Source organism: Balaenoptera physalus, assembly GCF_965194825.1.
Source record: "Balaenoptera physalus genome assembly, chromosome: 14".
Classification (NCBI taxonomy): domain Eukaryota; kingdom Metazoa; phylum Chordata; class Mammalia; order Artiodactyla; family Balaenopteridae; genus Balaenoptera; species Balaenoptera physalus.
Window position 1 is genome coordinate 8,680,841 of NC_138893.1, and position 12,539 is coordinate 8,693,379.

The 12,539-nt window shown below is 37.7% G+C and overlaps 1 protein-coding gene and 1 long non-coding RNA gene across 8 annotated transcripts in view; one reads left to right on the top strand and one right to left on the bottom strand.

Moving 5' to 3' along the window:
- The window catches only part of RYR2 (ryanodine receptor 2), a 732,481-nt gene that overhangs the window by 260,284 nt on the left and 459,658 nt on the right, over positions 1–12,539 (bottom strand). For all 7 annotated transcript variants that reach the window (XM_082425485.1, XM_082425482.1, XM_082425483.1 and 4 more), the window contains one exon: positions 498–706. In XM_082425485.1, the coding sequence (XP_082281611.1) occupies positions 498–706 (209 nt within the window). The remainder of the gene's footprint in view (positions 1–497; positions 707–12,539) is intronic.
- The window catches only part of LOC309643169, a 241,475-nt gene that overhangs the window by 38,290 nt on the left and 190,646 nt on the right, over positions 1–12,539 (top strand). The window lies entirely within an intron of this gene.

Genomic DNA, 12,539 nt, shown 5'->3' on the forward strand with positions numbered 1-12,539 from the left:
AAAATTACCAATAATGTTGAAAATGAAAACTCCTGATGATTGCAAACAACAAACAGCATTCTTATGGCTATTAAATGTTTATACCTATCATTAATTATTGCTTGAGGATAAATTCCTTCTATGGAATTCCTCTGTCAAAGTGAATATATTTTAAATTAGCATATGGATTGTTAACATTTTTGATAGACAAGGATGATTCATCTTTTTGATATGATAGAGAATCAATATTTTACTTCTTGAATTTTGAATAATCTTGACTATTCACAGGGTGAGGGAAAACGTTTTGAAACTACAAGAAGAGAAGTTTTCCTAGGAACTATTTTCTCAAGGTTGAGCTCAGGAAAGTACTAATATTACTGTAAAACCAAAAGGAATACCAGGGGAAATCAAGCCAGGCAGCATGGGAGCCCACAGCGTGTGGATGCCTGGTGCACAGCAGCCTACAAAACCAGGAGTCTACAAACTCCAGTGTCCGGTGTCCAGCAAAGCACACTCACCTTGAAGCCATCGAAAGCAAAGGCACGTTCATCCGAGCCAAGCTCCTGATCGGGTTGACAGCCTGGCCTGCTCCAGCCAACTCTCATGTCTCCAGCAGTGACGGCCTCAAATTCAAAATACCACCTTCCTGCCTTCACAGCGTAAGTTTTCTCAGCGCGGAAGATTCGGAACCTTTCTCCTGTGCCACTGCACACTTCAGCTCTGGCAGCTGTGAATGGAAAGGGATTCTGGTGATTGTTGCATGGGGAATTGAAAGAGGAGGGCAGATATCACATAACCTACAGGGATAATTTTAATGATACCTTCTATTCTTATCTTGGTTCATATGTTACAAAGTGTTTTCATATCAGATGGAACCAGCTGGGTCAAGTGGAAAGTACATGGCCTTCCTTGGGAGATGCTGGTTGTTAAACTTCACTAATGCTGTAGGGCAGATGATGTAAAAAAAAAAAAAATTTTTCTTTTTCCCATAGAAAAAAGCCTAACAGCCACTTGGTGGTTTGGTAGTGGAAGATGAGATGAACTTGAGGGCAAGAATGGGAAGAAGACAATAAAAGAGGTTTAAACTGTTCTGCATAGGAAATAAATAGACATTTATGGGAAGGAGAGAAGAGAGAAGAAGCACCCAGGAAGTGAGGAGGAGAGAAAGAAAACAACAAGAGAGAGCTATACATTAGCAGAGAACGGAGCCATTGATAAGTTTCCCAGACAGAGTGGCTAGGGGCATAAGTCTTCTGCTCCCCCACCTCTTCACTGTAATGTGCTATACACACAAATGCTGTGTTTAAGTGACTTGAGGAAAAAATAAAAGGGTCAAGTCCAACATTAGGATCCGTGTGGTGAGATGGGGAAAAAATATCTGTAGGACGTGAGGTGCACCAGAGATGGAGTATGCCAGTGGTACAAAACCTCAGACCAGGGGACCTGGAGCTAGGATGACTTGGAGAACGTCACCTCCTAGGAAATCACAGCACATGGGGACAAGGGTCCACTGAACTGATATCAAAGGATATGGTCAGCTCCATGAAGTTCAGGGTTAGATACAGAGAAGCAAATTTAAGTGACTTGACTGAAGTCACACAACTAACAAATAGCAGAATTAGGGAGCTGCCGAACGCTACAGCCTGTGTTCTCTCCACTCTACCTTCAGGAGCTCACACAGAATTAGTAGGTACCAGTTAAATATTAGTGCTCATCTGTTCTCAGGAGTTAGGGAAGACCTGATAAATAATAAAAGTGTATTAAAAGCTAAACTACTGATGTGGCCAAATAAATAAAAATAGTCACAATAAGCTCTAAAGGTTGCTGATAAACACACAGATCATCTTTAACAATTTAAGATTAGATTAAAGAAAAGAAATTGGACTAAGAGGTCCCAGCACATAATAGGAGCTGATTTAATGAAATGATCAATTATTACTTTTTGATGACTTTATGGTGATTATAGGGCATGTAGATGAAGTGCATCTGCTGATAAACCTTTCAAAAACTGGGTTAAATTTCTGAATAAGCAACATTTTGTTTTTTCACCTTTCCCCACATACACACACATGCTCACACCTAACAACCTAGTCTGCTCCAAGCAAATCTCCTGTGTCCAGCAGGGACAGCCTCAAATGTCACACATTCATATCATGCAATACACTCAAACACCTTACAGAAAAAATGAGTGCATTAATACAGTTTAAAAATGAGACATTTATACTACTCTATAGAGCAGAGAGCATGTACAAAATTCTCTGAAGAGAGAAAGTTTGCTTTTGATACATTCAAGTTGGGAGTGGAAAGGGGCTTGAATGAGAGAAACATCTCCATGGTGAAGGGTAAAATAGTCTCACATCTGTTACTTAATAACTGAATGATTTTTGAAAGGTAGAATAGTAAACTACTTTTTTGAGGACAAGAAAATTAACTATTAAGGAGATAGTTCTAAATGCCATAATACTAAAAAAAAAAAGGAAAAGCCACATTTCCAGAGTCAGTGTTTTCTCAAGAAACAGCACACCGATCCACTGCTTCTTTAAATCATGGTTGTAATCTTCCCTAAACTAATCTAAGAGGTACAGGAAACGAGCTATGAACTACACAAACATTGGGAGATTCCTTTTCAGGAAAATAAAACGCTCTCACATATTATCCTTATTTTTAGTGATGTCGACATGTGCAAATACAACCATACTTATATTCTAGTATGCACTAACAAATTCAATCCCAATTTCCTGAGTATGAAACACTCAGCTTTTTAGAAAACTAAACTGCTGAAAAACTCACATGTCCTTTTTCCTGTTTTATGTTCCCAGGACATCGGACTCCTTGAAATGCACAGTGTGCTCAAGAAATGCAAATAAATGTTAATATTAGCTTAAATCAAATACATTGGAAAATGTGGTATAAAAATATAACCACTATTTAATTTCTTTAAAAGCTCACTACAGAGCCTGGAGTCTCGCCCAGAGCAGCTGGTCCGCTCTCATTGGGGTGTCCTGGCCAAAGCCCGCATGGCGGGCAAGACTCAACAAGAAAAGCATCACTGGAGCTCAAGTTTGTTTTGCAAATAGCCTCAAGTTCTACCTGTCCTCGCTGATCTGTGGTTTTCTATGTGACCAGGAAATCAAATTGATAATCTGACCAGTCTGATCTCCAAATTGGAGCAGGAAGATAAAGTGATGACAGAGGAGAGAGCAATTCCCCCAGGCACCTGTCCAGATTTGGAAGTTCTACTTAAAGCCTAAGGGTTAACTTCTAAGCAGCATGTTTTTAGAAAAGAACAATCTAAAGGTATAAAAATAGTAAGAGTTCTGATTTTCCACAGTGGAAAAATGCCATAAATTAGAAAAGACACAAAGTTACCAAGAGAGTCATTTTCCCAAGAGAAAATGTTGCCTCTGGAGAGATACCATGAAACTGCTGTGAATTTGGAGTGAAGTATAAGTTATCTCCAAAATTACATTTTCTTTGAGCATTCCTACAAGCAATTGTTTGCATAAATGTGACTCAGCTACTGAGTGTTTCAAACATAAATTGGTATTGGTTTGGTTGCCCTCTTCTTATTTTTATTATTACTTGTTTTATTTTAATAATATTTTTTAAATTTTATTTTAATAACTTTTTTTTTTCTTTTTTTCTTATTTTTCTCCCTTTACTTCTGAGTCATGTGGCTGACAGGGTCTTGGTGCTCCAGCTGGGTATCAGGCCTGAGCCTCTGAGGCGGGAGAGCCGAGTTCAGGACACTGGACCACCAGAGACCTCCTGGCTTCATGTAATATCAATCAGCAAGAGATTGCCCAGAGATCTCTGTCTCAATGCAACGATCCAGCTCCAACCAACGGCCAGCAAGCACCAGTGCTGGACGCCTCATGCCAAACAACAGCAAGACAGGAACACGACCCCACCCATTAGCAGAGAGGCTGCCTAAAATCATACTAAGTTCACAGACACCCCAAAACACACCAGTGAACATGGCCCTGCCCACTAGAAAGACAAGATGCAGCCCCACCGACCAGAACTCAGGCACCAGTCCCGTCAACCAGGAAGCCTACAAAAGACACTGAACCAACTTCACTCACTGGGGGCAGACACCAAAAATAATGGGAACTACGAACCTGCAGTCTGTGAAAAGGAGACCCCAAACACAGTAAGTTAAGCAAAATGAGAAGACAGAGAAATACGCAGCAGATGAAGGAGCAAGGTAAAAACCCACCAGACCAAACAAATGAAGAGGAAATAGGCAGTCTACCTGAAAAAGAATTCAGAGTAATGATAGTAAAAAAGATCCAAAATCTTGGAAATAGAATGGAGAAAATACAAGAAACATTTCACAAGGACCAAGAAGAACTAAGCACAAAAACAATGATGAACAACATAAAAATGAAATTAAAAATTCTCTAGAAGAAATCGATAGCAGAATAACTGAGGCAGAAGAACAGATAAGTGACCTGGAAGATAAAATAGTGGAAATAACTACTGCAGAGCAGAATAAAGAAAAAAGAATGAAAAGAATTGAGGACAGTCTCAGAGACCTCTGGGACAACATTAAATGCACCAACATTCAAATTATAGGGGTCCCAGAAGAAGAAGAGAAAAAAGAAAGGGACTGAGAAAATATATGAATAGATTATAGTTGAAAACTTCCCTAATATGGGAAAGGAAATAGTCAATCAAGTCCAGGAAGCACAGAGAGTCCCATGTGGGATAAATCCAAGGAGAAACAGGCCAAGACACAAATTAATCAAACTATCAAAAATTAAATACAAAGAAAATATATTAAAAGCAGCAAGGGAAAAGCAACAAATAACATACAAGTGAATCCCTATAAGGTTAACAGCTGATCTTTCAGCAGAAACTCTACAAGCCAGAAGGGAGTGGCAAGACATATTTAAAGTGATGAAAGGGAAAAACCTACAACCAAGATTACTCTACCCAGCAATGACCTCATTCAGATTCAACAGAGAAATTAAAAACTTTACAGACAAGCAAAAGCTAAGAGAATTCAGCACCACCAAACCAGCTTTACAACAAATGCTAAAGGAACTTCTCTAGGCAGGACACACAAGAGAAGGAAAACACCTACAATAACAAACCCCAAACAATAAAGAAAATGGTAACAGGAACATACATTTCCATAATTACCTTAAATGTAAATGGATTAAATGCTCCAACCAAAAGACATAGACTGGCTGAATGGTTACAAAAACAAGACCCATATATTTGGTGTCTACAAGAGACCCACTTCAAACCTAGGAACACAAACAGACTGAAAGGGAGGGGATGGAAAAAGATATTCCATGAAAATGGAAATCAAAAGAAAGCTAGAGTAGCCATTCTCATTATCAGACAAAACAGATTTTAAAATAAAGAATATTAAGAGACAAAGGACACTACATAATAATCAAGGGATCAATCCAAGAAAAGATATAACAATTCTAAATATTTATGCACCCAACATAGGAGCACCTTAATACATAAGGCAAATGCTAACAGCCATAAAAGGGGAAATCGACAGTAACACAATCAGAGTAGGGGACGTTAACACCCCACTTTCACCAATGGACAGATCATCCAAAATGAAAATAAATAAGGAAACACAAGCTTTAAATGATACATTAAACAAGATAGACTTAATTGATATTTATAGGACATTCCATCCAAAAACAACAGAATACACTTTCTTCTCAAGTGCACATTGAACATTCTCCAGAATAGATCATATCTTGGGTCACAAATCAAGCCTTGGTAAATTTAAGAAAACTGAAATCGTATCAAGTATCTTTTCTGACCACAACGCTATGACACTAGATATCAATTACAGGAAAAAAACTGTAAAAAATACAAACACATGGAGGCTAAATAATATGCTACTAAATAATCAAGTGATCACTGAAGAAATCAAAGAGGAAATCAAAAAATACCTAGAAACACATTACAATGAAAACACAGTGACCCAAAACCTATGGGATGCAGCAAAAGCAGTTCTAAGAGGGAAGTTTATAGCAATACAAGCCTACATCAAGAAACAGGAAAAACCTCAAATAAACAACCTAAACTTACACCTAAAGCAATTAGAGAAAGAAGAACAAAAAACAAAAAAACCCCCAAAGTTAGCAGAAGAAAAGGAATCATGAAGATAGATCAGAAATAAATGACAAAGAAATGAAAGAAACAATAGCAAAGATCAATAGAACTAAAGGCTGGTTCTTTGAGAAGATAAACAAAATTGATAAACCATTAGCCAGACTCATCAAGAAAAAAGGGGAGAAGACTCAAATCCACAGAATTAGAAATCAAAAAGGACAAGTAATAACTGACACTGTAGAAATACAAAGGATCATGAGAGATTACTACACGCAACTATATGCCAATAAAATGGACAACCTGGAAGAAATGGACAAATTCTTAGAAAAGCACAGCCTTCCGAGAGTGAACCAGGAAGAAATAGAAAATATAAACAGACCAATCACAAGCACTGAAACTGAAACCGTGATTAAAAATCTTCCAACAAACAAAAGCCCAGGACCAGATGGATTCACAGGAGAATTCTATCTAACATTTAGAGAAGAGCTAACACCTATCCTTCTCAAACTCTTCCAAAATATAGCAGACGGAGGAACACTCCCAAACTCATTCTACGAGGCCACCATCACCCTGATACCAAAACCCGACAAAGATGTCACAAAGAAAGAAAACTACAGACCAATATCACTGATGAACATAGATGCAAAAATCCTCAACAATATACTAGCAAACAGAATCCAACAGCACATTAAAAGGATCATACACCATGATCAAGTGGGGTTTATCCCAGGAATGCAAGGATTCTTCAATATATGCAAATCAATCAATGTGATAAACCATATTAACAAACTAAAGGAAAAAAACCATACGATCATCTCCATAGATGCACAAAAAGCTTTTGACAAAATTCAACACCCATTTATGGTAAAAACCCTCCAGAAAGCAGACATAGAGGGAACTTCCCTCAACATAATAAAGGCCATATATGACAAACCCACAGCCAACATCATTCTCAATGGTGAAAATCTGAAATCATTTCCACTAAGATCAGGAACAAGAGAAGGTTGCCCACTCTCAGCACTATTATTCAACAATAATAGTGAATAAAAGCCACAGCAATCAGAAGTTTCAGCCACATCAATCAGAGAAGAAAAAGAAATAAAAGGAATCCAAATTGGAAAAGAAGTAAAGCTGTCACTGTTTGCAGATGACGTGATACTATACATAGAGAATCCTAAAGATGCTACCAGAAAACTACTAGAGCTAATCAATGAATCTGGTAAAGTAGCAGGATACAAAATTAATGCACAGAAATCTCTTGCATTCCTATACACTAACGATGAAAAATCTGAAAGTGAAATTAAGAAAACACTCCCATTTACCATTGCAACAAAAAGAATAAAATATCTAGGAATAAACCTACCTAAGGGGACAAAAGACCTGTATGCAGAAAACTATAAGACACTGATGAAAGCAATTAAAGATGATACAAACAGATGGAGAGATATACCATGTTGTTGGATTGGAAGAATCAACATTGTGAAAATGACTATACTACCCAAAGCAATCTGCAGATGCAATGCAATCCCTATCAAACTACCAATGGCATTTTTCACAGAACTAGAACAACAAATTTCACAATATGTATGGAAACACAAAAGACCCCGAATAGCCAAAGCAATCTTGAGAAAGAAAAACAGCTGGAGGAATCAGGCTCCCAGACTTCAGACTACACTACAATGCTATAGTAATCAAGACAGTATGGTACTGGCACAAAAACAGAAATATAGATCAATGGAACAGGACAGAAAGCCCAGAGATAAACCTACGCATGATATGGTCATGTCATCTTTGACAAAGGAGGCAAGAATATACAATGGAGAAAAGACAGCCTCTTCAATAAGTGGTGCTGCGAAAACTGGACAGCTACATGTAAAAGAATGAAATTAGAACACTCCCTAACACCATACACAAAAATAAACTCAAAATGGATTAAAGACCTAAACGTAAGGCCAGACACTATAAAACTCTTAGAGGAAAACATAGGCAGAACGCTATGACATAAATCACAGCAAGATCCTTTTTGACCCACCTCCTAGAGAAATGGAAATAAAAACAAAAATAAACAAATGGGACCTAATGCAACTTAAAAACTTTTGCCCAGCAAAGGAAACCATAGACAAGATGAAAAGACAATCCTCAGAATGGGAGAAAATATTTGCAAATGAATCAGCAGACAAAGGATTAATCTCCAAAATACACAAGCAGCTCATGCAGCTCAAGATCAAGAAAACAAACAACCCAATCCAAAAATGGGCAGAAGACCTAAATAGACATTTCTCCAAAGAAGATATACGGATTGCCAACAAACACATGAAAGAATGCTCAGCATCACTAATCATTAGAGCAATGTAAATCAAAACTACAATGAGGTATCACCACATACCAGTCAGAATGGCCATCATCGAAATATCTACAAACAATAAATGCTGGAGAGGGTGTGGTGAAAAGGGAACCCTCTTGCACTGTTGGTGGGAATGTAAATTGATACAGCCACTATGGAGAACAGTATGGAGGTTCCTTAAAGAACTGAAAATAGAACTACCATATGACCCAGCAATCCCACTACTGGGCATATACGCTGAGAATACCGTAATTCAAAAATAGTCATGTACCACAATGTTCACTGCAGCACTATTTACAATAGCCAGCACACGGAAGCAACCTAAGTGTCCATCGACAGATGAATGGATAAAGAAGATGTGGCACATATATACAATGGAATATTACTCAGCCATAAAAAGAAACAAAATTGAGTTGTTTGTAGTGAGCTGGATGGATCAAGAGACTGTCATACAGAGTGAAGTCAATCAGAAAGAGAAAAACAAATACTGTATGCTAACAGATATATATGGACTCTAAAAATATATATTTGGTTCTGAAGAACCTAGGGGCAGGACAGGAATAAAGATGCAGATGTAGAGAATGGACGTGAGGACATGGGGAGGGGCAAGGGTAAGCTGGGACAAAGTGAGAGAGTGGCACTGACATATATACACCACCAAATGTAAAATAGATAGCTAGTGGGAAGCAGCCGCATAGCACAAGGAGATCAGCTGGGTGCTTTGTGACCACCTAGAGGGGTGGGGTAGGGAGGGTGGGAGAGAGATGCAAGAGGGAGGGGATATGGGGATATATGTATACATATAGCTGATTCACTTTGTTATACAGCAGCAACTAACGCAACAATGTAAAGCAATTATACTCCAATAAAGATGTTAAGAAAAAAAAGCTCACTACAAATTTTTCTTGGTATTAATATTTACCACTAATCTTTTCTCCTAATAGAGGTAATAAAAACAGGGGTAGTATATAGAAAATGTGGGTGAATAAGAGGTAATGATGAAGAATTTCTTAGTCCTGGCATTTTTTCCCCTGACCTTAAGCTGTTGCACTATTCTACTGTTTTAATTGAAGTGTAGTTGATGTAAAATATTATGTTATATGTGTACAATACAGTGATTCACAATTTTTAAAGGTTATACTTCATTTTTAGTCATTATAGAATATTGGCTATATTCCTTGTGTTATACAATATATCCTTGTAGCTTATTTTATACATAATAGTTTGTACCTCTTAATTCCCTATCCGTATATTACCCCTCCCCCTTCCTTCTCCCCACACTGTTAACCTCTCATTTGTTCTCTGTATCTATGAGTCTGTTTCTTTTTTATTTGTTATATTCACTAGTTTGCTGTATTTTTAGATTCCACATATTAATGATATCATACAGTATTTGTCTTTCTCTGTCTGACTTATTTCACTTAGCATAATACCCTCCAAGTCCATCCATGTTTGTGCAAATAACAAAATTTCTGTCTTTATTATGGCTGAGTAGTTCTCCATTGTGTATATATACACATCTTCTATATCCATTCATTTGTTGATGGACACTTAGGTTGCTTCCATATCTTGGCTCTTGTAAATAATGCCGATATGAACATTGGGGTACTTGTATCTTTTCAAATTAAGTGTTTTTGTTTCTTTCAGATATACACCCAGGGGTGGAATTGCTGGGTCATAACTGCTACACTATTCTTACACTCATTGATGGCATTCAACTGAACTTGAAATTAACATGCTATTCACAGATGTCATCATGCCAAGGACTTGTAAGCTCCATGGATCTTCCTCCAAATGTCCGTGTGGCTCATAGTTTATATTCTGTATTTCTTACATTAGTTTAGGGTAGCTTGCAACCATAGTTTAAAGAAGCAACAGTTCAGCATTCTGTTTCTGGATAAAATACTAATAACTAAATGGAAATCTGGATCCACACACGTTTAAAAACAGATTACGCAGGCAATCTGAAACAAATTTTTGTTGCATACCCTGTATCTTCAAGTGGTTGAACACAAAGTAGGTGCCCTATAAATACCTGCTGAATTGAGTCTAGGAACAAAGAGTCTCCTGATCCCTGGACACAGGAGCTCAGGCGAATAGCTAATCAGCGGCACCACTGTCAAAGGTATAGAACTCTCCCCCGCGAACATGCAATTCTCATCCTTTGCGTGATTTTTTTAAAAATTTTATTTAATTTTTAATTTTTATTTATTTACTTATTTCTGGTTACGTTGGGTCTTCACTACTGCGCGCGGGCTTTCTCTAGCTGCGTCGAGAGGGGCCTACTGTTCGTTGCGGGCTTCTCATTGCGGTGGCTTCTCTTGTTGCAGAGCGCGGGCTCTAGGCACGTGGGCTTCAGTAGTTGTGGCACTCGGGCTCAGTAGTTGTGGCTCACAGGCTTAGCTGTTCCATGGCATGGGGGATCTTCCCGGACCAGGGATCAAACCTGTGTCCCCTGCATTGGCAGGCGGATTCTTAACCACTGCACCACCAGGGAAGTCCCCCTTTGCTTGATTTTAAACACTCTACACTCATACAATTCTAGCTCATGTAAGTATGTTACATAAATGATTTTTAAATTGTTATAATGAATGTAACACTAATTGACATTTAAAAAAAACGAACAGTTAGCAGATATATTTCTATCACACTTATCAAAGCTACTCAAAGAAGAAATTCGGGATTTATGCCTTTAACAAACCACTTTAAGGGCAAGGTCTGATAATATACTGTGTTCCTAGTACCTCACGGATCCTAGCACTGAGAGGGCAAACACCAATGACCGTTCAAATAGGATGTAAAATATCTATACACGCTGCATTCCAAACCATACATTTAAAAGACAATTACCACTAGAGGGCAGTCAAGATCTAAGCATGTATTAAAATTACAAGTTTTTTATAACAAGCTATGAAGAAAGGCAGGCTAGTCTCTTGAAAATTGTATACGTATCTTGAATCCTTCAGGTGTATCTGTATAATAATCTTAAAAAATCATTGATATTAACCAGTTATCCTTTTAACCCGGTATAATTTCTAAGTAAGCAATTCAAATCTCAGTAAAACTTTGTAATGAATAAAAATAAATGACTTTTTCAAATGTTTTAAAATATTATTTAGAACAATTCTCCAAAAATAGTATAATTCAAACATTGAGTTCATATTCATTCTGGAATACACAAATCATCATTCTGCTGACTAACAGAAAATAAATGATAGCCCTGACCAATTACATAAGGTTAGATTCAGTTTTATCAAAAATTTTTTGTCCTTAACTTTTTTAATGTCAGCAAAAGCAGTACAGTCAATTACAAATTAATGTTTTAAATCTTATCTTAGAGATCACCATTTTGCTTTATTCCATAAAATCTCACATCTATCTATTAATTTCCATTTTTCACCATCCTTGTCCTGAAGATCACAATATCCCCAAAGCCTCACAACTGGTCTCTCTGTCCAAGCACTCTCCCCCTCCAATCTGTTCCTTCCCATTGTTGTCATAGTTATTTTGTTGTTCTAAACTCTGATCACAAATCAAGCTTTTGCTTTAAAACTTCCTGGCGCTAGAACTCCTTGTACAACTTTACCGTATTTCTCAACTGGGTTTTCAAAATATTCCATATTTTAGCCTAATCCTTCTACCTCCATTTATTACTGTTCTGTCCTCACTTATACCCTATAATTTAGCCTAACTAGACAATCAATTTCACCTCAACTCTTTCTAAATTTTATGACATCAGATATACTTTCCCTCTGTCAGGAATGTCCTTTCTCCCACCAACCTCTTATTGCTGCTATTTTCACCTCTTCAACAGCTAACTCAGATGCCATTTTTTCCCCTTACTGATTCCTCCAATTGGAAAATGAATCTTTCTTACGTATTTTCCATATACATCAATATAATCCCTACGAAGAGGCAGGTGGGCTCTTGGATTCCAGGACACACTGGTGAACGAAAAACAGGATCTCAGGGAATTCCCTAGCAGTCCAGTGGTTAGGACTTGGTGCTTTCACTGCCATGGCCCCAGGTTCAATCCCTGGTCTGGGAACTAAGGTCCCACAAGTCACGCAGCAGAGCCCAAAAAAAGAAAGAAAAAATACACGATCTCAGCCTCCATTGTGGAATA